The sequence below is a fragment of the Dromaius novaehollandiae genome, chromosome 7 (genome assembly GCF_036370855.1).
Source record: "Dromaius novaehollandiae isolate bDroNov1 chromosome 7, bDroNov1.hap1, whole genome shotgun sequence".
Taxonomy (NCBI): domain Eukaryota; kingdom Metazoa; phylum Chordata; class Aves; order Casuariiformes; family Dromaiidae; genus Dromaius; species Dromaius novaehollandiae.
In genome coordinates this window covers 12667033-12694399 of record NC_088104.1, presented here as the reverse complement: position 1 = coordinate 12694399, position 27367 = coordinate 12667033, and the positions used below count along the sequence as shown (strand labels likewise).

Genomic DNA, 27367 nt, shown 5'->3' with positions numbered 1-27367 from the left:
TGGTTCCCACTCCAAAGAGCTCACAGTGTGAGGAAGCTCATTCTACCCGGTCCTTGTATGTCCAACTCCACTCTGGCATCTTCTTAAAATCTTGTTCCAAACAAACAAAATCCTTACTTCAAACAAAGCAGCATTCTTTCATACTAAAATCAACCACCTTTTAACCATGCACCATCTAACTTGCCCATACATCCATAACTCTTGTTACGGAGCACCCTCTCTTGCACCTTCTCTTGTTTGTCGCAGTTAGTTACCATTTATTTTCAGATTTTACAGGCAAAAAACCCTCAGGTGCCTATCCCAAAAGTGAAGACAACGGCACTCTGACAAGTGTTTAAAAGAAGAAAAATATAAAAGCAAACCATTACTAAACTCCAGGTCAAACCATTAATAAACTACTAGGTCAAACATATTGGTAAAAGAAAAATGGTGTAATAGCGCACTTTGCCATACTTTAAGCAACAAATCACTCCTGCAAATGAACATACTCAACACTACTTGGGGAATTATCCTCTGAAAAGAAATGAGAAAACAAATACCGATGTTCCTGATTTGGAAGAGCAATAAAATACTTTTAATAGTTGAAGTGTAAAATGGAAGGAATGAGACTGTTCTTAGGTATGTGATCATGACATCCAGTATAATGCTGCCCAGATTCTGACTTCTAATTGCTAATGTAAACTTTACCCTGAAATAATAAAATACATGGCAAGCCTTAGACTAAGTACAAGAATACAACAAATATACTGAACAATAGGCCTGAAGGTATAAGTCTGTTTTTGGAGCAAAATATTATTTTTCATTTGCTAAAGACCTTAAGAATCAGTGATTACTCGGAGCCTGGTGTTTGAATTTGGGCATCTCTGTAAAGAATCTGGACTAACATTCACCCTTCTCTTGCAAGGTAATAGCTAAACTGCCTCCGACAGAGGAGATGTGAATAGAAGTGCTTATAGCAGTTAAAGGGCCTTCTATCAGCTAGGGACAAATATGACAAGGAAAGTTACTTTCAGTGAGCTACTGCATAGAGTGCTCACTTATCCAGTGGACCTGTTAAACACGAAAAGATTTTGTGTAATGCATATATTTTTAAGTCTGTCCTTCCTAGACTCATGTACCACTTGCTTTAGCAAGTAGCCATGTTCAAGAAACGAGGAGATTTTGTGGATATATTTTAGTGACATATTTGGTGCCAGGAGGTCAACAAGCTGCTGCCTCTTTTTGCTTCCCAGCAATGACAGAGTGTTAATTTGATTTCCAAAGGACAAATACATGTCACTGCAGGTTTGTGTGCCACTCATGTTGAACAGTTTGTGCGCCATTAGCCTGTACTGACTAAAATGGGCTTGCACTATGAAAAGAAGCAGATAAACATCTCTTGCTCTAGATGGAGGATTTTCCTCTACCCAGTTCACTAAAGGAATAAGCCACTCTTCCTGTGAGACACCTAAGGAAAATACATGTATGGTATTTTCCATACATGAGAGCCAGTGCTCACCATCAAACATCAAGGCAGCACTTAAACAGTTGGTGAAATAGCTAATAACAGACCCGGTCCCACTTTCGTAATGGATTTTGCTGCTGAACACAAGAGGAGCAAGATCATCTTGAAGAGGTAAAAACTGGCTTTGCAAAATCCAAGTCCATTAATGTGAGCTAGGTTCTTTTGCTCTGAATTCCTCTCCTTCCCCACAGACTCAACCTTCTTTCAGCCAAGGATGACTGTAGGGGATTATCTCCAGAGCTCATTAAATGGTGCTCCAAGGTTGGCCAAAGGCACTGCTGCTAAAAGACATGATGCCTGTGGCCTGACCAAGTTGCTTTTTCAGCATTTTGGGTAAAAGATGGAAACTGGGTTTTTGGCATTGGGATGCCAAGTACCGCATCCAGTTTTACTGTTGTCTATGTTTAAAGCTGCTCCAAATACAGTCCCTGTGATACTAACCCACAGGCCTCCACTACTTAGCAGTCTTTCCTGATATTTAGCCTAAACTTGCTATTTCTCAGTTCTAGTCTGTAGTTCCCAGTAAATCTCTCTTTTATTGTGCTGTTCCCTCTTCTTCCTTGATACTGATGTCCTTCAAATATTCACATGTTCCTAATTAGGGAAAAAGAGAAAATCAGTCTCTAAGAAAACTGGAACTTGCTTTGAGTAAGTATCATGCATATCTGCCTAATTACTTAACAGTTGGCATAAAAACATCTCACGGCATGAGAGCAGCAACACTTTGTTCTCCAAGTGCCAAAGCAAGCAGGTACTGGCTGGAAAAAGCCTAAATTGACCATCACGCAAGGTGTCCCTTCAATGTACCAGAAGGCAGGTAATGGGGGGGGGAAGGAGTTGTAACCTTCATTCCCTTTCTTGGCATTAAAGGAGTAAACCTTACCATTTACTTCCTTGTCTAACCCTTCTCTCTGCAAACATGCAAGAGACAGCATAACCTTTAAGTAATAAAATTACCTAACTGTGATAATAGTATAATAATGCAGGTATCACTCAAACAAAAAGACAGGTTCTTCACTCCCTGCAGGATGGCTGTCCTGAAACAGTGGATTCCCTATCCCATGGTGACCTTTGCTCTTTATCCCAATGGAAAGCATTGCTGAACTGTGACACCCTGACAAAGTGCCCGCTCTGGGGTGTTATGAGCTGAGAGCATCACCTGGCCCAGACAAACTGGACAGGATGTGTCACATGCTCTGCTCAGGCAGGTGGCAGAGCATTTAAGCACATCAGGATCACTTCACAGTAAACCCCAGCTACACTGGATTTTCAGCTTCATGGTACTATTTTTTTTAAATGAGTATGAGTTGGAGGTTTGCAACAGCTTCTTTCAGTCAAGAAAACAGCTTTCTGCAGCACCAGTGCTGCAGCACTCTGAGGGGCTCCACCATAGCTCAGAAGAACCTGATTCATTCTGTCCGATACAGAGATGCACTCTCTCTGGTCTACATTGAGAGATGAATCTTTTAGATGTGTAATTTCTTGTTCCCCTGAGCAACTCTAAGAAAACCCCTGAAATCTTGCTATTTGGGCTTCTTTCAGGGTAAGGCTAGTTATACTGTGGTCCCACCTTTTTGATTATCTCGGTCTCTTTCACAGGGATGGCATTTTTTCCATTCTACCTTTTCTCATGTACATGAGAGTTACCCCTATTCTGCACAGTTCCCTCTGGTAAAAATTAGCACGTGTTCACGGGTAAAATTCTTCTGCTACTTCAGACACAATGTGCCTGCTAACGTTTCACTCTCCCCACCTACTCACTTTGTTATGCCCCTAACATAGTACCCAGGTACTGTTTTGTTCTATTGGAAAACAACATTGTTTCTGATTGCATCAACTTAAAATAAAGGAATCCTCCTGTTTCAGCACTTGGATAGTTGTGGAAGGATTCACTGGTTGTGGTGAACCACTGTGCATATTCTTTTGGTTCTTATTTGCTAACACTGAAAAAAACTGGATTAAATGAAGAATGATTCATAATTAACAGTGCAGATCCCTGTATCAAGCTACAGTTCTTAACAACCCCCATGAAAATTTTCAGCATGAGCTATGTAGGACACTATCATTCTCCATAAAGTTCCCTGGGTGTTTTATGAAAACAATATAAAATAAGGATTTTTTTCCCCTATATTACCAGTTATCCTCTCCACTTTTGTGCCAAGGAAAGTACATTTTACCTAGATATAACATTAGCTTCCACGCTGTACAAAACCTGTCTAGTCAGTTTTGTTTATCCAGAACGTGGAATACAAAGAAATTACTCATTTTGACAACACTAATGCACTAATGTTCTCTTTGAGGAGTTTCACTAAACCAGGTGTTGTTTTGAAATTGGTTAAAAACCATCATGCCAATGATTTTGAATGCTTCATTGTCTAAAGGCTACAGGAGCACCTGTGGCAAGTTACTGAATGTATTGGAAATCAATTCTCAACTCTGATCTTAACTGTATAACTCAAAATTGTAGTCATTTCTTTCAATAACACAATTCCTCTTTGCTTCCATCTTTCTTAATGCAATAGAAAAGCCTGAAATAGTAAACATACAAAAGAATTAAATCAGAACGTATAAACCAGCAATAATGTTATTCTGTTTTTCAACGTTCTAAATCCTTAGACTTCAGCTTAAATAAACGTCACGTACCAGCTCCTTAAACACCGTTAGCAATGTAAACAGCATTTAAGAATGCATGAAGTTCAACTTTATAAAAAATTACATCTGCAGATTGTTAAAGGAGAATCTGCAAGAAATGTCAAACAATACTGTTCCTTGTGTACCTCACTGAAATAACAAGAAAGATGCATCTGGAAGCAGTTACTGGCACAGGACTTAAATAAAGTATTGCATTACCTATAATGAACTAAATATTATTAATCAAGAGTTGGATATAGTAGTGTGCCATCCAGCTGGCTTCTAATTGAATTAATTTACCTTCTTGAGAGATGACAATGGACTTTGATGACTTGATGGGTTTGCTGTCTAGAGCCCAGGTGACAGCTGCAGGGGGATCAGAGGAAATCCGACATTGTAAAACTAATTTTTCACCATCTATTACTTGAGCATCCTTAAGCTTCTCTGTAAAGGATGGTGCTGTTCCTTTGCTTACAGTTCCTTTGCTTTCAGCTTTTTTTCCAATTATACCACCATCCACCACTGAGCACCCATGTTCACAGTTCCTGTCGTTCTTCTCTTCTTTTTTCACTACTGGTTTGGCAACAGGGGCTTCAGAATTGGGGATGGCTTTCTGGGGTTCAGAATTGGTGCGGGCGTTCGGTGCTGGGGTGCTAGCACTGCCATTCTCTGCAGGTGGCTTCTTCTTTGAGCCAAGCACAGATCTGAAATCTGGAGTGGCTGGCTTAGGAGGTGGCAACTTCTCTGGCAAAGGGGTTTTTGGGGTGCCTTTCTTGGCCAGCACAGAACGGAAGTCCACCTGCTGAGGAGCATGAACTTTCCTTTCCTCCTCTGACAAGGTCTTGGGTTTGACCTGCCGTTGCAGGTTTGCACGGAAGTCCATTTGCTCGGCTGGGATTTCTTTCAGTTCCTCCTCAGAAAAACTTTTGGTGCTGACTTTCTTGCCTAAAATGTCACGGAAATCAAGCTGCTCAGCTTCCTGCTGCCTCAGGCTCTCCTCCGTGTGTTCCCGAGTTTCCACTCGCCTCTTCAGCACCCCTCGGACGTCCTCCTGCTCTTCCTCGGCTGGTCTGGTTTCACTGCTGCTCTTTTTGAAGCCACTTGTTCTACCAAATGTTAGTGTACCATGATCTCCACCATCTCTTCGCTCTCCAGAGCTGCCTGACTCCCTCCCACTAGGATCAGAAAAAGAAAAGAAAGAGTCAGCCAGAAAAGGGGCTGGTTTAAAAATGTCAGGGAACAATCTCAGAGCAGGAACAAAATGTGTTTATAGAAGGGGAGGTTGATTAGAGGAGCACACTCCATTAGTTTATTGCATCAATGATGACTTCAGGAGCCATATAAGGGCACAAACAAAAAAGATCTTCTCTACTCTGGCTTGGTACAGTGTGCTTAGCCTGTATGATCAAAACAATTTGTTGGGTCACATTTGGGGATTAGCTTGAACAGCAGCCAGACTGGGTCTGTGAGGGCAAGGAATTAACAGAGCAAAAAATAGAACCCACCCATGCAAGTCCCTGGGAAAAATACTCACTCTCTGAGCATTTCTGCTCTGGAAGCTGAACTCTCTCGCAGCATCAGAGACACCTGGCAGCTGCATTCTCCAACTTGGTTCCTGAAATGTTTAAATGAAATCAGAAAAGCAGAGGTCTCCCCCTCCAAAACTGTAACTTGCCTGAGCTAAAGTGACTGTAGTGTGTGTTGCACTAACACAGCTCAAACCTAGTGTGGTATTCGCCTTTCTTAAGGCCAGCACTGTGGTGGTTGGCTGAGTGGGTTTGGTCCCCTTATATTTGCAGTCAAGCTGTATCAAATAGCTTTTCCTGATCTACTGCTGTCTAAGCTGGGAACAACATACTCCCTGAACAAAAATCAAAGCAATTTACAGAATGAAACAGCTGCAAACAAACAAGCTAAAGGAAAATAAATACAAAAGCTGGAAAATCCAGGCAGAGGAAGGGGCTATTTTGCAAAGTTGAAAATCTTCCCAACTCTGCCTACTGTTTATTTATTCAAGTCCTGAGCTATTAAGTTTCCTAATGTTAAGATATTAAAAGCAGGGTCTCATTTCCTTCCCTCCCCCCCCGACCCAACCAATCAGCAAAACCCATCTACATGGATTGCTCCAGCCTGTACATGTTTATATTAAAAAACATAAAAGTGTCACCATATATGGTACTGAGTACTTATTCTTCCTTTTGCAGAGGAATACCATGGATGCCTTCTGCAAAGGGCTCCCATTAAAGAAGTCATTAGCGTGCTCCCCCCGCCCCCACTGCACACTTCCCTCCAGCAGATATATATCATCTTTCCAGTCCCAAACAGCAATTCTCCACTTAACACAGGAGATGCCAAAAACAAAATGTAACTCCCCCACGCAGTAGCTTTTTAAGTGTTGCCACAGCTCCCCTGAAGTCCTATTAAAAAAATAGATCCACCGCTTGGAACTGATTAAGGACTGGAGAGAACACACCTTAGGGACCTTTGTCCCTCAGGCCATTAAGAACAAGAAGCCATAGGAACACATTCAACACTTCATATCCAACAAGTCAGTCTATGTACACAAGAAACTGTTATGGATAATAATCCGTAAGGACATCACTCAAAGCCACAACCCTTGCTTCCCTCAATATAAAAGACTGGAAAATATCTGAGTACCAAATGGAGACTATCCAAAGAGCATGGGAAGTCTCAAGTCAGCGCAGACAGTATTCACATCAGTCCTACACAATGCGAGCTTAATGCTGGAGACCTGGCAGTTTTACTTCCTGTTATGTGCAACCTCCATTTGGAAGCAAGATAAATAAAAAGAAAGAAAAAAAATGCATGTGTCTCCTGCTCCCAACATACCAATCGGTACTGAAAGATGGGCGGAAGCACTCTGAAACTGCTCAAGAACTTTCTCATTCACCAGAACTACACGGCTGGTAGTGGGCTTTTAGTTTAGCCTAAAGCCCTTCCTAGCAGAATCTCCTAGAGCTCAGTTACTCTCCCTTTAGGATGTAAAACCAATCCAAAGCTGACAGAGTAGGAGAAGCCTCCTCAGCTGAAAAACTGACAGTTCACTATGTACATCAAACGGAGAGGCACCTCTGCTTAGCTTCTGTCACAACTGTATGACCAAAGTTTTTGCCCACAAGAATTGTGTCACCCGTGGGAGATGTTAAAGTACCAGACACAGCACTCTCCCAGGAGAAGGATCTAGGGATACTGAGTGTTGCCTTGAGCACTGCGATAAATGCCATTTCTGCAGGACCCATTTCTGCAACACATCTTTCCCTCAGCAAAGTCTTCACATATACAAGAGAGCAAATAAGGAAGGCAAAATAGAGCTCTCTAAACTAAGTTATTTTTCACAGGGTTTGGAAAATAAAGGAGGGGGTAAGAAAGCAGGAGAGCAATTTGTTCTTTCTATTTTTAAAACCTGGGAAGCACATACAAATTATGGCATGTGGGCCATACAAGTGCCTAGATGGACAAATGGTTCACAAGGTAGGTTTTTGTTCTGAATTGTGATTTCTGATCCAAGTGAATGGCTGAAAAGCAGACCACTCAATAAAAACCTCCAGTCTGTGTCTGATTCATCACGTCCCTGTCCAAGGGCTTAACCTTCTTAGGGCAAATCCTGGTCCAAACGCAATCAAAGTGAGTTCTATCATTGATTTTAGGAGGAGGGAGAACAGAATTTTGTCTTCTGAATTCAGTTGCAGTGTCTAAAAAAGTGAAGTTAAGAACATTGACCCACTTTTGCAAAGTACTTGTAGTTCACAGGATGGAAAAAGAGAAACAAGCCAAGAATAATTAAGAAGAACTGTATACTTCAGATGCTAAATTCAATCCAGAATACTTTTGGAAACTCTGGAAACATTTTTAGATTTACAAAATTTCAGAATCTAGTCAAGCCAATGTTCATAGGGGAAGTTGAAAAAGAGAGAGCTTTGCAGTGTACAAGCCCTACTTCAAGTCTTTCAGATCTCTGCTGTTTTGAATCTTGGCAATAACAACATTATTTCCGCAACATTACAATCTCCATGTTGGGATCATACCAACAAAACCCCAGACAAAGTTAGATCCCACTGGCTCCTTTACTGTGGACTAATGCAGAGCATGGACAAAAGCTATGCTTCGTAGCTATGTGGCAAAGAAGCGCTTGGAAGTGTTGGATTTTGCAGGATTGTTCTGTATAATGCCCATGCTCAGGATTTATATTTAATATGTCAAGGAATTAAAAACAAAACAAAACAAAACAAAACAAATAAAACCCCAGCTGCAAAGCCTGAAGCAATTTTTAAAACAGCTCCCTGTTCTATTATGGGATCAGTTTTCCCTGGAATGGCTTTTATGTTCAAAATATCTTGAAATACTAGTTTCTTGGCAGGATCTACTCAAATATTTTCAATGAACCTTAGATGAGACTTATTGTCTGCATGTCCCCAGGAAGCACTCTCTGGAGGAAAAGGGGGGGGGGGGGGAAAGCACTGTTAATTATAATGTGGGGACACAGCAAAAATTCCTACTGGCCTACCAAGTGTGAAACAAGTGCAGCAGAGTAAATTGGATTTTTTAAGAATGAACTGAAAAGGGTAAATTAATTCCTGTTGATTCCTAGCTATAGCTGGTGCTTCAGCGCAGGTCACTGCAAAGTCTCAGAACGAGGCCTTGCAACTCTTTTCTTAGTTAAATGGGGATACAGTCCAGACCCTATGAAGCTTCAACCCCAAAGAAAGCAACTAATCTACTGGACCAGACGTTTAGCTGACAAAGCGGAGCAGCTCTACTGGCTTCAAAGAGGATGCACTGATTTACCTCAGTTGATGGTTCGGCCAAAAGGTTTTAACACCTGGAAGACTGCTCATTTTATTTGCATTTTACAGCATTGAGTGGGAGAAGGGAATGGGAAGGAGGTCATAATTTTCCTCCCTAAAAATAGACAGTGCGTTGATAGCAGAGAACAACACTTGCACAGTTTATTTTACACAAAGACAGAATGATATTTGCTGTGGGGTGTAATGGAATATAATATAACAACTGTTTTTTATATAACCTGAATTGCAGACTATTTGAGGTATCTCCGATGTATGAGATGAATGTTTACCTCTGATTTTAATCATATTACCAAAAATCTCTAAAAAGATTAATCAACACTAACCAAAGTTTTATGGAAGATGGGGTGGGGAGAAGGAAAAGGGCTCAGCTTCTGAAAAGGCAAAGAATAATAAAGCAGATGATTTGTTTAAGGAGCTGCAGGAGGATTTCTGAGGTCTCTGATGTTGACTGTGCCATTATAAAGACTTTGCTCAAGAAACTCAGCCTCAGTCCAGTATTCCCAATTTCTCTGCTTATACCTGCCGTTAAGAGCATGCACGCTGACTGAAAGAACATGGGATAGGGATACCTATGGGATACCATGGGATAGGAAAAGGATGCCTATGCTAGCATCACTAGAAGAATGGAATAAATGGGAGAAGAAAAAGCTGTCTGTGGTTTTCTGAGTCAAAAAGCAGGTGTTATTTCCCATCTCGATCGTGATGGTTTCACAGAGACTCTGACTGATTTCTTGTCCCTTAACAACAAAGGCTGGCAATTTTGCAGGCTGCCATGTTCAAATTTGAATAGGTGAACCTCAGTAGTAGAGGAATTGGTTGTTCTTTTTATATTTATGCAACACTATTCCCAGAGGCCTGAGCAACAAGTGGAATAGAAAATGATTAGGATAATTAAAATGAACAATGCAAATGTAGAGAAATCAGAGTTCTGTGCAGGTTTAAAGCAAGGGCCAGGAGAGACTAAAATGACTGACTTCTTAAAAGTCAGCCTTAATAGTCTGCCATATAGCAAAAGGCAAAGCAAGCATATATCGCTAAACGATATTGAGGGAGTAAAAGGGAAAGAGCCAAACAGCAGTCATTGATGGATCACACTAGGATCACAGTGGACTACATTCCTCTGTCGACTCATTCTGATAAAAGGAGAAAGAACCAGGGAGAGGAAAGGAGATGTTCTTTTTAAACCCAAATTTTTAAACAGGGATTTTTAATTTGTGAGCTACTAACATCAAAGGAAAATTGTGGCAAGATCAGGACAGCATTTAGGGCTTGAGAACAATGGAAAAGAAATCTGGAAAGTAACTAATGCTAGTAGGAAACCATGCCCCGACAACACTGAGGGGAGCTGGAGAAGGAATGACTTCCTAAAGCAACTGTGCAACACGCTTCTAAAATTAGCACATGAAAAGGAATTGCACATTTTATTTGAAAAGAAAATGATTAAGTTTAAAAATAATCCATTGTATATTGTCAGCCTCTCTATAAACTCTTTAGTGAATTGTATTGTGGTTTCTCAGTTACTCCGTATTTTTAATGGACTATGTAGCAGCATTACTGAAGTACGCTACGCACAGGCCTCCTACTCTCAGGTACTGTTAAGACTATTTCTGAATATATAAACACTTCTCAATCAAATATTCAAGACAAGTGCAGGCTGTTCAAAAGTTATTTAGACAAGATTATTTGCTGCTGGAAATTACTTTAGCTCTACTGCAAACATCAAGTACTACAGCCAACATTTTTTCTCCTTCAGTATTCCTGAGGCAGCTGCTTCTCCATCGTTCATGGTGCATAAGTGAGTGCATGGTACATAAGCTACTGCCTAAAAACACACGGCTTTCTGTTCCCGGAATGGTATTTTACAATGAGAGTAGGGCAACAAGAGACATCAGCATTCCCCTGCCTATAATTCCTATGTAGCGTTAGTTGTTATGAATTAGAAAAAGCCAACATGAATGCACTGATCTTTGTGGGACCCACAGCTGCTTCTCCAGTAAAAGGAGTAGGGAAAAACTGAATTAGTATGGAATCTGTTGTGTTTTCTTCTAGCTAAGACTTTACTTCTGTCAGTCTCCCCAAAATTCTCCTTCTCTGCTAATATTATGAAGTAATTCCTTTTCTAACTGTACTTTCTATTATGTGTTCCAGTCATGATGTTATCAGGCTTCCCCTTTGACAGAAGTCTTCAGTGATAATTTGGCCTGGGTGACCAGGAGCCACAACCAGATAACTAAGGTTGACCTTGCTCAGGTCAGCCACAGGAAAGTACTCTTGGCTCTCATTTGCTCTTCCCCTTCTCTTCCCTCCTTCCTGCCCTCCCTGATGTTTTGCTGGAATGTCTCTCTGTCCTTCAGCGCTGTTTAAAGTGAAATCTCTCTCTGTTCTCTTAGGAAATCATGAGAGGAAATGCCCACGTCCTGGGCACACAAACAGAACTGCAGAAATGCACCAGAAGAACGTAGCAATTCTTCCGATTCGGCCTGCTATCTCCTGAACAGGTTACTGACCTTAATGAAAACTGAACACGCAGTCTAGGTTAGAAACACCACTCATCTCCAGAAAGACTTTTCTGTACATGCAAGGATATATGTAGACATGACCTTCGCAAATCAGCATTGTGAATGCCCTAGATGACTTTGTCATCACTCTAAAATATTTGTCATCTGATTGTGGACAAACAAATTCTTCTGAAATCAGTCAGTTCTTAATTTATTGCAAAGAGTACGTAGGGTCTAAATCTACTAACTAGCTTATTTGCAAAAAGGTAATGGCACATAGCTCTATTTACATAAATGTTAGTAACAAGACTTGAATATAACAGTAGAAAAGCTTCTTTATATCTCAATATAAATCTTTAAATCTCAATATAAAACAGCTGCAATTTTCTAAAGTACACTACTCTGGTGAAGAGCAAGTAACCTGTCTGACTTGCATACAAAAACAATGTATACTGAGGCTAGCTTGTGGCTGCCTGTGGTAGTCTACGAAACATACATTAGGACTAAACATCTACACAGGGACAGGCCCATCTTTGGGGCAATATTTTTTTTCTGTTTCTGACACTGGTTGGAAAAGCAACCAGAAATATAAAAATTACACTCACTGCTTTAGGGGCTAAGTGGGTAAAATTTATTAAGAAATGCCCTCTCTCTTTGAAGAAGATAGGAGCAATTCATTTCCAAGCAAGCAAATGACAATTCACTTTTTGAATTTTGTACTAGACTGAAGTATATGAAATAAAAATAGCTTGTTTACAGCCTGAAAAAAAACAAAACAAACCACCATACAACAGGCAAGTGCAAGTGGTACAGAAGTGCAATGCCAATGGTTTGTAGTATTGGGCAGTATTTGTCTAATCTGTCTCCTGGACTAGTCAGTCTGGACTAAAAAGATAGTGTGTGGAGCAAAGCAGATAATTTTCTTCCAGAGTCATAGATTCAAACATCCATGATGGCTAAATAAATTTTAATAAAGTTACAGATATTAGCCAAATAAGGCAATATCTCTATGCACCATAAATAGCATAGAACGATAACATCAGTTTAAAGTTGCACACAAAGTTTTCTAAAACCATAAAGGGAATATGTAAGTTGGCCCAATCTTCACCATTGTAGGTGGAAAATGCTACAGCACTTTCTACAAAATAAAAAAGCAGCAAATCTAATGCTTGGTTTAGAGGACAGTTATTTTACCAACAGAAAAAAAAAACTAAATTCAGAATAGCTCTTCCAAATTTTGTAGGACAGACAATAAGGTCAAAGCATCAAGGTGTTCAAAGATATGTCAGAAAAATGAGGCTCCAACTTCCATATAAAATTCAGACATTTCAAACATAGTCAGGAAACGCTCTCTTCTCTTACAGGTATGGATCATAAATATGTGGAACGGCCCTTCCTGGTCAGTTTGTTTCTATGGAAAGTGGGCATCATTAAAAATATCCAATGAGATGCCAAACCTGATAGACAAGAGCTCCAAAATAGAGACATGGATTGTGACTTCCTTGCTAGAAACACACATTGCTTCTCATATTGCCGCTACAAAGCTTTGCTTTTCAGGATCCAAAAAGGAAACTGTATGTCACTTTGCCCTTCTTCTTGACCTTTCTTGTGTTTCTCCTTTCCTCTTTCAGTTTTATTAAAGGTCTCTTCCTTTCATCCCTCAGAAATACTAAGTTCCTTTAGTACTCTATGTTTCTGTGCAAATAGAAGGGACCCCTTGTCCTGTTCAAGGAGGAACAGGAGAAAGAAGGGATGTTTGTCTCCACCTAGGCAGTGGAAAGTCGAAGGTAATATAACTATGTGTTCCGCAGGAACAAGCTTTTTCATGGCAAACCTACCTGAGCTGAATTTCATATTGCCCTGCATGATGAGACTGCACATTCCTCAAGATCAGTGTGAAGATGTCTTCATTTTGCAGGATCTCATACCCTGCTCCTGGCATTATTTCTTGCCCATCTTTAAACCAGTGAACGGTAGGGAAAGGATCTCCAGCAATGGCACAGGATATAAGGACATTTTGCCCAGGAGCTGCGGTCACTGATCTTGGTTTGCTAATGAACCAAGGCTGAATACCATCCTGAGGTTCTGTAGTTTACAAACACAGTTTACAAATCAAGAGAAAATATCATGCTTAAAAGGAACTAATAAACTAACTTTAAGCAAAGCAATCACAGAGAAGCAAAGTTATTTTGAACAGTTAGGGTGTAAGTTTTTAATCTGACAGTAAGTCAGGCTTTAATTTTGGAAGCAACTATCATTGGTACTAATATTAATCACTTAACTTGGCACTTTACTGGCTCGATCCAGGCTTATATCAAAACCAGAAAAAAGAGACTTTAAAGCTGCCCTAAAAGGAATCTTGAAGATTTGTCCTGGGAGAATGTGGGCAGGAATAGCTTTAAGGGCAAGTGACAGCACTATGACTGCCATGCAATTCAGAGCTCATGTAATAAATCATCATTGGCAATACCATAAAATTGCATTTAGTATAAAACACTGACCCTGAGGCTAGACCTCAGGGAATGTTAGAGAATAGAGAATGGTCTGATTTTAGAGCAGACAATGATGACAGCCTACAGAATGACCCCATGAGGCACAGCTCTCTGAAATCCTGGGGTTAAGACCAATTCTATGAAAAATAATAAATGTCTCCCATCAATCTCCAATAATTCTAAGTAATGACTATAGGAAAATGTCGACTTACAGCAAGATTAGACAAAGTCTAGTGTCATGAAGCTAGTAAATGCCCAAATCACAGGAGGTTTTTAAGTACTTCTGTGCTTATTGTGGGATTTATATCATACGTGGATATTCAAAGCCAAAATTTGAGGACTTGGTCCTCAAATTGCAGAAATAATTCTTTACCTGTTACCATTACAATACTAATATTAAAGAAGCTAGGATTCCTGGCTCCTGGGCAGCTTTTCCAAATGCTCAGTGCGTTAGTTAGAAAGAAAAACATCACTAAATGGTTTACATTTACTCCACAGCTAAGTAAGCCTTATAATTATAATCTGAAGTGCATTTAGCAGAAGTTTTGCACTGTCCCTAGGAATAGGACTGAGGAATGCATTTTTGAAATAGTAACATAATGTTCCAGAGTGAAAAGATTTTTTTTAAAGTTGCTTCTGCTCAATATCCTTGTTAATTCAGATGCAGAGACTGAGTATCCTTCAGAGCAGACCTTATAAACACTCATCTGCTTTAAACAGACACTCCTCCAGCGTATCAGAATGATTTCCTTTTTGCATTTCCTAAGGTGGAAAAAAACCTCATACCTTGTACAGTCAAAGTAGCCTGGGTTTGAGTCTCTCCTAAGTCATTCCAGGCTTCACAGGTATATTTGCCTGTGTCTTCAGGAAATACTTCCTGGATGTACAGACTGTACTCATTGCCTTTCTTCTCAAAGTGGAAATCTTCTGTTTCCTGGATTTCTTTCCCATTGTGCAGCCAGATAATTTCAGGAGGTGGATTAGCTGAAAAATAGGAAACAAAAAAAATCTAAGATAAACACAAAAAACCTCAGTGTGTGGCTGAGAGGATAAACAAGGTTGATTGTTTTCTGCCACCTGACTCACTATTTCATCTTCAAAACATCCTGCAATTTCACTATCTTTGTTGATGCTATGCAATGTGGGACAGTTATAAGCCTGTCTTCTTAGAGTTAAAACTCAAATGAATGAGGTAATTGTGTATGCAACAGGGAGGGGAAATGATTTGTAGATACCATGAAGGTAGCTATCGAGGGTTTTGACTGCCTAAATTCATACCAGGACCGATCTTTTCTACAACACTAATCTTGTCCCCAGCTGACAGGAATTCATTCATGTTCAGTTCACAACACAGGCTATTACAAGTCCTCTGAGACTTAGTTTCAGTTCAACAGGAGGGCTTGAAAATAAGTAGATTATTATTCCAATAAAGAGACTGTTCTATTCGTCTAAACACATAAAGCACTAGCCAATGTTCATCCATCCTGAAGATCAGATAAGGCAACCCTAGTTTTTACTTCTTAAAAATGGGTTTCTTGAAACATTATTTGCAAATACAAAGACACTGAAGAAAAGGAGAATGGTAAAAAGTGCACAACTTAGCAGCAGCACCAAAATTTTTAAAATAATATTCTCTATGGTTCCATACCTGATACCTCCACTGTCATTATCACTTGACTTCCATCCATTACTTTGAGGTCAGTCAGGCCTCTAAGGAAGATGGGTGCAAAAGTCTTGTTCAGCTTAACAGCCTGTGCACTTTCCGCCTTCTTGCTGCTCTTCTTTTCTGTGAAGTCAAAAGGAAAGCAAAAGGAGTCTCTTACTGGGATTTCTCACAATGAGCTTCAACTGACCTTAGGTTCAAACTGATTTTAAGTCAGTGGTCTTGTTTCAGCTCCCAGAGAACAACAGCACTATAACCACCCCAATATAGTTGTTTACTCCTGTCCAAGAAGAAAGGCCAAAGAAAAGGGAATGAAACTGTCCTTCCTCCAAAGACCCTCCTAAGGAAATGTTAACATACATGGTATAGTAGCACACAGAAATTCGCCCTCATTTTCCTCAAGTGCACATGTCCATGTGCAGAATAATACCATCCTGGTAACTCAATGCCTTTTATCTGTGCTAAATTCACATAAAAAGCTTAAAATAGTTAACAAGGTATTTTTCTCATAATTGATGAGTTAAAAACTTAAACTCACAGGAATATAGCATTTGCCACTCTGTATGAAAGTACAAAACCATTTAGTTTGCTTTGAATATAACAGATTAGTTCACCATACTCCTCTGCTCTATTATACTTAGCCAACTGTATAATGATGGGAAAGATTGAAACCTGAGTGTATATCACGAAACATAAGCTACAGATTAGGGTTTTTTTTAAGGCTGTACAATCAAATGATGAGAGCTGGAGTTAAAATTAATCACTCTTAAAAATATAATTTAGCTGTGATATAACATTTCCATGATCTATAATGGTCTTTTCTGCCTCAGATTTACAGGCTATGAAGCAAGCTCATTCAATTACGCCCTGCAGTATACCAGATTAGGAAAATACTTTTGCTCTACGGTATACCAGATTAGGAAGATACTTTTGCTCTAAAGACCTGAGCAAAGACACTTCTGGAGCCAAGGTAGTGATCATTACCAAATGCATGAAGTCATAAATATTTATTGGTCACTTGGATACACTTTTTGTTTTGTTTACCTTGAGTTCAGACCTCTTACATCTTGCCTCTACAATGCCAACTCTACCTTCTGTCCACACATGAAAATAATTTTATTTTGCTTATTCCCACCTTGAAAATTTTCAAAGGCTATCAGATCACCCAAAATAGTATCAGAGAAACACAAAGTGCCAGGCTGGAACAAAGCAGCCATTCATAAAAGGACAGTGATTAGAAAAGCTGGAAGCATCGCACTGAGCAAGTCCACTGAACCTCCTGGAGGCCAAAAGGTAAGCTTGTCCCAGGGCTACTCAAGCTCTGCGTAACTTTGGAAGCTGCTTGGAGAGGAAGTTTTTCCCCTCTTCCTGAGCAAAGCTTTTTCTAGCCAAAATCTTGTCCTTGGCACTGAGCAGAGACATTGATGCATGTGAGAATGGAAATACAGGAACTGACTGAGACCCACTCAGCCCAGTGCAATGGACTTAGCACTTTGAAATTCCTGAATTACCATCAGGCCATACCGATCAGTCTTAGGGCTTCCTACAGCACCTACTTAGAAGCGACTAATGCTGTATAGCAAATAGCCATGAATTTGGGTCAAACCCAGCTGCTGCAATAAACTGCTCTGGTTCACCATATTCCTCTGTTTTGTATGGTTTACTCAGGAAAATTGCTGCATACATCTGCTGGACTGGGCAGTAACAGCACATACCCCTTTGCTACATTTCTAAGGCCTTGCAGAAAACTCTTTTGTCCCTCAAACTGAAACGCATCTGGCAGGGGAAGCAGAAATCCATAAGAGGGGGAAAAGGAGGACAAGAAGAAGAAAGGAGGGAAAGGAGAAAACAAGAAAGTAATAAGACAGGAAAGAGGCATGGAAAAAGAGAGAAAAGGACACTTTAAGTAATGATAATGTTTCTATAATCCCTTTCATTGAAATAATATGTAACACTGATAACAGAAGGAAGAAAGCAGACATGAAATTAAAAAAAAGCAGGGAAAAGAAAAAAATAGGTATAAAGCAGAGATGTGATGCTAGACTAACAGAGAAACATTCTTGGGGTATGATCAGAGGAGCTCAAGCCTACAGAGAAGGACCGGTAACAGGAGAAAGAGCTGACACCGCTGCCTTGAGAGGGTTAACAGTGACTAGGAGTTGAGTTTGCTGGTAGTGGCTCTAACAAAACAGGCTCCCAGAACAGACCAAGCTGCCTGCAGTAGAGCCCTAGCACAACTGGCACTGAGTACTAGCAGCACTCCACATCCCTCCCAGCCGGCTTTTTGCTTTATTAGACCAACATACCTATTCTCATGTAGCCTAAATACATGGATTTCTGTTATCAAGGAAGACAATACAGTATAACAGCCTCAGCTTATTAAAAAGAATGGGTGAGGGGCTACAGAACGAATAGCATAAAATCACCTCTCAAAAGAAATTTTTCAGCAATGATGACTCTTCCAAAACATGTGCCACAAAAATAAAAATTTCATGCACTTGAATAAAACCAGCTTCTTGCACAGAGCTGTAAAAACATTAAAAGGAAGAAAGCAAATCATTCACAAGGGCAGGTCCCTACCCCTAAAAGAGTAACCCGCAGGATTAAAGGATGTAGAGCGCCATGCCATTGTAACTGATCAACACTCACTATTTGTAAGTGAAGCTTCCTAACTGATATTAAGGGGTCAGAGCTTGGCTAACCATCACACAAATCTTAAAAATAGTGTTTACACTGAATTTAAGCACTGCGCAGGTTTATGCTGATCTCTTGTTTAGTACTTAAAGAGAAGATTATGATGGTGGCTAAATAACAAAAGAAACAGAAACATTATGGTATATGCATAGCTAAAACTTAAAGGACATAGCTTCAATAGTGCAAGAAAAGTTACTGGAGAGATGAATGAGTTATTTCATTAGAGGAAGCTGAATATAATTATGCAGAGGAACATTAAGATGGACTGTTAAGTCTGAAATATTGAAAACTTGAGGATCACTCCAGGGGCAGAAGCAAAGGCAATTTTGTCTATCATAACATTTCTGAAGACATTCCTCTGTTTGTAAACCTATGGTATGCCACTGCACGTACATTGTTTGATTTAAACCAGCCCATGAAATATGACTTGGTTTCTCACTAAGTATCAGAAAGCAGCAGTAAAAACGGCTCTCTTCTGTTGCTGATGTTCTTTAGAGCACAGAGGCAGTGAAGGCAGTTCTTTACTGACCAGATATGAAATCCGCTGCATGTTAGAGCTCGAAAATGCCTAAGCAGTTGCAAATTCTATCCAGGTCAAGTCAGCACCACACGGGAAATCTGAAGCTTGATTGTGCCTACGGCAACCAGTATTACTTTTCAACCGTGTGACATCCAGGACACAATAAATACATGGCTAAAAACACTGACTCCCCAGCAACTTGAACAGATTTCCCTCAAAACACAAGCATTCCCCCCTGCTTTTTAAAGATGTGTTTTTAATAGGAATCTCTGATTTTATGCTACTGTTGTTTGACAGCGTATGTCGGTTGTACCAACAACTTAAGCAGAACCTCATCAAGACTGTCTACTTAACTTTACAGTAATGACTAAAAAGACTTGAGGTCTAATCCATAGTTCTAAATACTATTTGTTCTCAAAGAAATCATATAGACTCATGTCATAGAACGTGCCTTTCTTTATTTAAAATTTTGTATTGTGCACTTCTTCTAGACGTAGAAAAAAATTAAGCACATCTACCGACAACTTTATTTTCTAGCAATGCTTTGCTAGAATGCTGTGCTTTGCACAGCACAACACAGCCAGTTTTTGATATATTCTTTAGTTTTATTTGCTCTTAGTCTAAAATCATTCCATTTTCTCAAAAGGGACTGACACAATCATGTGGAATCCAAATTGCAAGGCCTGGATCTTAAATATTATCAAGCTCTCTGAAGCTTGTAAATGCTTTTAGCTGTTTATTTTTCATACAGCACCATGTAATAACTCAGCATTCCTCTGAGGAAGGCTTTAACTTTTCGCAACTTTACTACTAGATAGCAGTGCTATACATTTACCCAGCTCATTTTAAAACACCTAAGGGTTTCTTCAATTTTACCCATGGCCTTGCTTGCAAAAATTTCATTGAGTTTGGTTTTGGAAAGCACCTGGGAAGAGACGGGAAACTGCTCATCTGGGAAGAGAAGGGAAACTGTTCATCACCAAACTCTTTATAATCCAAGATTAAACAAATAACTCCTGTTCCCACTTATGGGGAAAGAATGCTGTATGATTCCACTTCCTTTTGAAAATACTTGGCTAATTATTTTGCCAGGAAAGTGAGATAAGGAAAATCGTATGCAAAAGCCAGGCATTTTTTACCAAAAGGTAACTTCAGGAATTATAACAACCACAGAAGCTCACATTCCCTGGCTACCACTAGTTGCCAGCTAACCTCATACACAAGGCATCAGGTGCAAAATCTGTGACTGGCACCAGGAAAATGGAGGGCAGGAAGGCAAGAAAAACACTCAAGAACAAACAGGCAAGCAGCATGCAACGAACGGCCTGTTTTAGGGCTCTCCTTCCCTCATTCTTCCCAAGCCACTTTCACCACATGAACTATGTGGGGGGTTCAAAGTTTACATAATCTTCAGTGACAGCTAGCTCCAGAGCCCAAAGCAGGGGGAAAGAAGAGAAAGAAGAGAGCACCAGTCCAGCTCCAAACTCAGATACTACTAGTCACCACGCTTCTGGCAGAAACAACTTATTTTACAGCACTGTAGGGTATTTTGCTGCCAAAACTATGGAGCAATAAAAATATGGCACATCTGATGTTAGAAAGCAAATCTGGAACCTAAAGAAAGTTTAGTCAGATACTGGCATAAAGGCCATGACTCACTTATGTATCTACCATCCTCAAGCTTAGTCAACTGGATGTGAAATACAGTAGATCCGATCTCTTCCTATTATGTTAATGCGCTCTAATCACGTACAGCCATTTAACATCTCCCCCACCACTCTTACTTCCTCTTACTTTGAATTAGGAGTAGGTTCACTTTGAAGAATGAAAAGAAGGAATATAGCACATAACAGATATCAATACTGTCACAATGACTACAGAAATTCTAATCCAAGCAGTTAACTTTCCCTCTCCCCCCAACTTTCACCCCAGGGGGATTGTGGCACTTCAATTCAAGAGCAACAGCACAACGCACCACCTAGGGTGGGCTTGATAAAACACAGGTACATTTTATTAATTTTTTGGACCACACAGCTAGTTTATTATTAGCTTACAAAAACAGCTATTGTTTTTAACAACAACTGTTGATTTTGCACAGAAGGTCAAATCACACAAGATAATGCACAAGATGTGATTTTCTCAAAGGCTGCTGATAGAGCACCTGATTCCCAAAGGCTCTAGTAAAATCCCAGTTAAAAAAGACTAACCATCTTTGCTGAGAGCTGAGGTCTACCTTAATACATAAGCCCAGCTGGGGCGTCCTCTGAAGAGCAATGGTCTGTCATTTCAACAGGCTTTCGATAAGGTGTTACAAAGTGTGACAGATTTAAAAGCCCACCACAATGATCCCACTTGCACGGTTCCTGTGTTTTTTTGTCTTTCCACAGGCCTTAGTATGCATGAATGTTGGGAAATAGGAAGTAATAGGATGCATAGCTCAGTGGGAAACAAATACAACACTCCACACGTATCACTCCAGAGAGCTCAGTGCTTAGCCTGGGAGACCAGAAATAGTAGGCAAAGCTACCTTATATACCCACATATGTTTTATACCAAGCAAGAATAATATAGGCTTTTCCCACAGTATTTCCTTACCCCAAGGGTTCATTTTTTATTAGAAAGTCTAACAAGCATCCAAGTCTATGTTTAAAAAAATCCATTTAGTGTATTAAATCCACAGAGATTAAGGAGAATTCATATCTTTCCAGTTTCTTACCAAAAAATGGATTCTCAGCATTTTTGGAAGGCAGTAAGGAAGAGATACATTACCTCTGATGCACAACTATTACTACTCATCTCTCTTCCTGCTTTCCTGTGTTTGTGTAATCTATAGTAAATTAATTCATCTACAGCTACCATATCAACCATCTATTGATCTATTAATATCTATTAATAGAGATATAAAGTGATAAATAATGCTTTCCTATTCTTTGACTCTTCCCACTCCAGGATCTCAGAAGTGCCTTACATCAATATAACTTCCATATATCTGCAGACTGTAAATTATTACAAGACTATTATTACTGTTAGCTATGGGCCCAAGCCAAACACTTGAATTTTGGAGAATCTAGACTTGAATCTGAATTTGGTGCTTGAACACAACTGTAAACATCCTTGTATTGTAGAATGACAAGCAGAGGTGAGTTACTGTGCTGAGGATGTGTGTGTATACCTGAAAAAAAAGAAAAATTCATGCTGCCACACATAGTTAAATTAATCTACTCCAAACGAATTGTACAATAGACAGATACATCAGTTGAAATGAAAGCACACAACCATTTACTTTCTAAGGTAAAAGTTATAGATAAATCTATACATACGGAGAGAAGGAAAGAAAGAATCAATAATTGCACTGTGGCATTTTCATTCCTAGATCTTCTATTGAAACTAAAGTGAAGAAGAAAGTTTAGATCGGGACACAAATGTTACGAAGTTCTCCAAAGACTGTACCTGGATTCTACCCGGCCTCTAGCCGAAACAGTTAACGTCTTATGGACATCATCTATTCTAGGAAATTTTCTTGCTCATTTGTCTGCCCAGGCATACTGAAGACTTTTTAATGTGAGCTGCAGAGTGCTGACATCTCCTGTTGGAACATCAGGATTTCAGCGTGCGCAGCAATGCAAAAGACGAGGCTTTCAACTAGTTACAGTCAAGGACGTACAAAGAATAAAGTGTTTGCTGCCTTATGTTCAGAACACTGCAAACACGCTGTTTAGTCTTATAAGAGATTTAATTATACTCGAGGAATCTGTTTGCCAGAATCATACAGTTAGCTGCCAAATAATGCCTAGCCTCAGCCGTGTGAAAGGACTGTCTCAGCAACATTTACCATTTATGGTGTTTAAGTATCATTTTGGCTCAGAGGCTAATATGTCAACTGAGCTGAAGAGAATGCTTAACTCAAAAAGCTCTCCACGTGAGCAACTCAGAGAGGGAAGCAGCAGATTCCACTAAAATCTCACAAAGCAAGACTCACGTTCCCACATATACATACAGTCAGAGCTGTAAAGGAGCCTGGCCAGCTGAATTGCAGACTTTTGAGTTCCACCTCCCCACATATTTTCAATGTAAATAACTCCAGCTGTTACCAGATCTCATGTTAACACTGCTGTCGGCTCAAAGAATAACAGATTTTATAGGCAGAAAATTGATATTAGGACTTTCATCTCATCTGTCTTTCTTCCCATAAAGAATTTCTTTGTCTCGGGCTTGAAGTGATAGGGGCAAAATAGTCTTTGCAAGTTTTCCAAAAATTCCAAACTTGATTTATACTGTCATAAAAAATATGAGACCTCTATTTACTTGAGACATGTAGGGACATTTCTGCCTTGTTAAAGATATCAGGTTGGTATGCCATTTTGCAAACTTAGACCACAAGAACTAGACATTTAATGCCCTAGCAATGTTCTTTAGACATCTACCTCCCATCATTTTTTTCTGCAGTTATAATCCGTTTCTGCAAATGGAAGGCTAGGGGTTTACACAGCCTTGGGAGATGCTTTCACTGAAGAGCTGGACCAACTTACAGCCTGGATGTTGTGTCTCCCCTTATTTAGAAAAACCCTTAATCCAAGGCTGACAATACCCTTAGCCTATATTAACCAACGTGCTTAAGGATATATTTAGGAGGCCTTGTTCCATTTCATCCAGTCTGGCAACCTCCCTGTTTTACTGCAGGACTGCAAGCTAGTTCTCCGGTCCTATCCTACAGCTCCATGAATGCTCTGCCTTTCTTCTCTGAGTCTTTCCCTCTGTATGGGATGCCACCAGGTCATCAGAATTTTCACCTCTGATTTGTCTTCTTAGCTTCTTCTGCAGTCCACAGCGTTTGAAAGAGATGCCACCCCAGAAATCTGACTGTCAAAAGGCTGACCATACCAGTAAGACCCATCATTTGGGGAAAAGCCAGTCAAAATCTTAACTTTAAGCTCAGGGCACAGAGATGCAACACAGTCAGCTGAGTTCACTGCAAATCACTTTGCAGTCAGCAGACTGAATTCCTCAGTGACAGTCTCACTGGAAGTTTTTGTTGCCAAAGCGGTATTTGCTTTTGCTTTCAAAACTGTCTGCCTTACTAATGACTAACACTGTTTGCAAGCTATTTACATCAAGTGATTGCTTTTTGTCACCGCCACAGACAGAGACTCCATGCAAGGCTTGAGAGTGTATACATCTACCAAATGCATTTATAAGGCAGCTTAGCTGGCCCACTCTAACAAATTCCCCAAGGTTAGACAGCCTGCTAGGAATTCATGCTGATACCTGGACTAGTACAGTGTTACTGTAAATGCAATTATACCAGTCTGACATAAAGAATTGCAAAAAAGGTGCTGCATATATGCTAGGCCAACCTGGCTTAACTCTGCAGCGAAAATGTGCATACTGCTGAGGCAGAATTTCACCTTCACATGTACAGTTTCAATTTCTGTGTAGCTGCACAGGTGGAATTTAAATTAAATGCAATGCATCATCATGTGCAGAGGTATCAGTTCCACTAGAAAAAAACTGGGCTCTGCATGAACAGAACTCCAGTGGACCCACAACAGGAACAGGCAGCCATATAAAGTGCAAGTATTCCTGAGGATGCTGTTAACATAGAGAGTTACAGCCCTTCTCTAGTAAATCCACACCAGGAACAGAATGGCTCTGTAATAGCTATGGTAATATTAAAATACTTCTGCTAACTCTGCTGAGTCAGTTATCAAACAGATACTGTGCTAAGAATGCTTTTAAGGGACACTTCAAATAAGACTCAGCTTGATGGCAAGGATACATTTGAAGTTACAAGAATATAAAGAAAAAATGAGAGAACCAGCAGCATCCTATTTCTGGGTGAGAGCTGGTGTCAGAAAGGAAGTCTAAAACAGATAGCTTTTACCAAAGCCTCATTTGGCATTTACGTGCAGAAAAGATAAAGTAATTCTATTAGGCTTTGTCTGTGGTCAGCTGCCTCTTCCTGATAAAGTCATACAAAAAAAAAAAAAAAAAAAAAAAAAAAACCTCAGCAAAACAAGACTTTATCCTGAAAAAAAGAGTGATTCTATTATGATTGTGGAACTGCAGCCAGGATAAGGCCTGATTAAAGTGAAGCTATATTGAAACACCTCCAAAGATATATAACTATGCAAAATTCCTGCACTCTGTTCCTTTGCTCTACTGCAGAGGAATGAGCTGCTCATAGGACTCATACTAGAATATGTATTAAGGCACTTAAACATTTCTGTATTGTACATTTTTTCCCAATCTGTAAAATGGAAACCTCATTCCTCTAAAACTGAAGTATCAATGCTTGACAAAATCAGAGCTTCAAGGAGGGGTACTAAAGCAGGTGTTAAGAGTGATACATCTGTCCAGCTAGACGTATTTTCTATGCCAAATGAACATACACAAATTCTGTTACACAGCTTCTCCTATGTGGACAATTTTGCCTTTTGGGCTAGAGGACAGCCAAGACTTTCAGAACCACTAAGGACACAGCAGGACCTGCTAACTTTCAGTATGGGGTCTTGTGTTTATGGGGAGGGGTTTTCTGCTAAGACTGAGTTTGGATCAGTAAGAAATGACATTCTGGGATGAAGACAAGGATCGGGCAGTTTTCAGTATTATCTGTCCACTATACTTCCCAATTTCTTGCCATCTACTCCCCCAGGTCGCTAATTGCCTTTGGCTGAGAGAGGGCAGAAAGCCAGATGTGTGTAAGCATCATACAAGCCCTTATGCCTAGTAAAAGTGTCCTGCGTACAGCTAGATGGACTCTGCACCTGGTAAAGGAACCTCACCTCCTTAACGTTAACATCCAGGAACACAGACCGAGGAAAATGAGTCTTTTTTTTGGTCCTCTCCAGTTTTCTCTCTGAAAACTGACAGTAAAATGAAAACAATGACAATCAAAATGGACTTTCTGAGAAGCTGTTTTGTTGGGACAGTTCTTGCAGAAAAGGATCTTTGTTTTCAGTGTGGCTGGCCATACTAACCTAGGGATTCTATATTAAAATGCTTGAACAACAAGTTGCTAAATTTGTAACAATAACCTGAAGAAAGATGCCTCTAAGAACTTGCCACCCCTACTTAGCCCTGTATACTCCAGCTTAAGTGTCTAAAATTTTCAGATTTCTTTTTAACAACCTAACTCGAAGACAGATGCTTCCCTTAGACAAACCCATCTCCTCTTCTCCTCACTTGGATCTTCCTCTCTTATATCTCTGCTTCTCCCCCTGCATCCTGCTGTCCACAAACTCATTCTTTAATGCTCACCTTTATAGCTCTTCTCTTTTCCACTGATGCTCAACATCCAGCCTTATACACTCACAATTCTTTCCCATGGTCCTACCATTTCCCTATGCTTTTGACAGCAGTCCTCCTATTTCCCTGTAGTTTGGTAATGCTATTCAGAGGAAAGCTTCTCATGCATACTCAGCAGAAACATGCACATCACCCTGTTCTCAAACCAGTGCCTTTGGTCCTGAGCCTTTTGATTAAAAGCCATTTTTCATGATGATTTTCTCACACACATGACAAAACTCTTATCAGACCCTGACATACTCTGCTTTTCTCTAAACATTGGCCATGCTCCTCTGCTAAGGTAAGACTCTTCCTTCTGCAAGTGAGATTTCTGTAAGATTTCTGCACTAGAATACATGTATGTTTGTTTGTGTGCATTTTTTACATCAGCTGATAATGCAAGGTAGTCAACTTTAAATACTGTCAGCATGTCTGCTCCCAAATCTGAAAGAAATGAATAGGTAGACAAAACTTGCACTAACAAAAGTGCCAATTATCTTAAACAAACTGAACAAAGTAGGCATAGATAAATCCTTAGATTCTATTTTGCTGCCTCTGTAATTTTAATTCTAACTTTGGGAAACAGTTTGGTTAAGGATGTACTTCAGCTTTTGAATCTCACAAGTGCTCTTCCACCTGTGACTCTCATTCCACCTAAATATGAAGTACTAGAGATGAAAAGCTTAGCTGTTAAGGCAGGTCACTTCTAGCACTTAGCCATTTTAACTATGATGTTACAGGGTATGTAATGGCTTTTAATTGTTACATAACCGGGTGGCAGAGTCTGCAGAGACTTTCTCTTTGGCGTGTACTCCATCAGATGTGTTAGATGTGTTCATGACTGATGGTAGACAAGTGACAAAAATACGATGTATTTGCTGTTTGCCATTTGTTTAGTAATGTCTATGAAACAGAACTGTGCTTTGATAAATTCAAATTAATCTAGTATTCATGAAAAGGATGTTCAGCAAAGTTTGGTTGAAAGACGATTTATAACTGAATTTATAAGTGCACTAAAAGCTCAAGACAAAAGTCCACACAAAAGAATGCAGGCAAAAAATGATCCTTAGTGTCAGATAACAAGTCCATTTTCCTCCAGAAGAACACATGCTACAACCTACTCTCAGATGCTTTGGGAGCAATTCTCAGTGATTCAGTCTTATGAGGCCTTCCTCCCATCCCACAGTGTGCCTACCTCAAATCCACCTGTGATTTCTTAAGAGTTTTATAAATCAAGCTAATTCTATGAGATAGT

At 39.9% G+C, this 27367-nt stretch overlaps 1 protein-coding gene across 6 annotated transcripts in view; it reads right to left on the bottom strand.

The window, feature by feature from the left end:
• MYLK (myosin light chain kinase) overlaps positions 1-27367 on the bottom strand; it is a 228691-nt gene that overhangs the window by 70959 nt on the left and 130365 nt on the right. For all 6 annotated transcript variants that reach the window (XM_064514692.1, XM_064514696.1, XM_026118420.2 and 3 more), the window contains 5 exons: positions 15600-15737; positions 14738-14935; positions 13298-13544; positions 5670-5750; positions 4436-5310 (listed from right to left, as the gene is read on the bottom strand). In XM_064514692.1, coding sequence (XP_064370762.1) covers positions 4436-5310; positions 5670-5750; positions 13298-13544; positions 14738-14935; positions 15600-15737 — 1539 coding nt within the window. The remainder of the gene's footprint in view (positions 1-4435; positions 5311-5669; positions 5751-13297; positions 13545-14737; positions 14936-15599; positions 15738-27367) is intronic.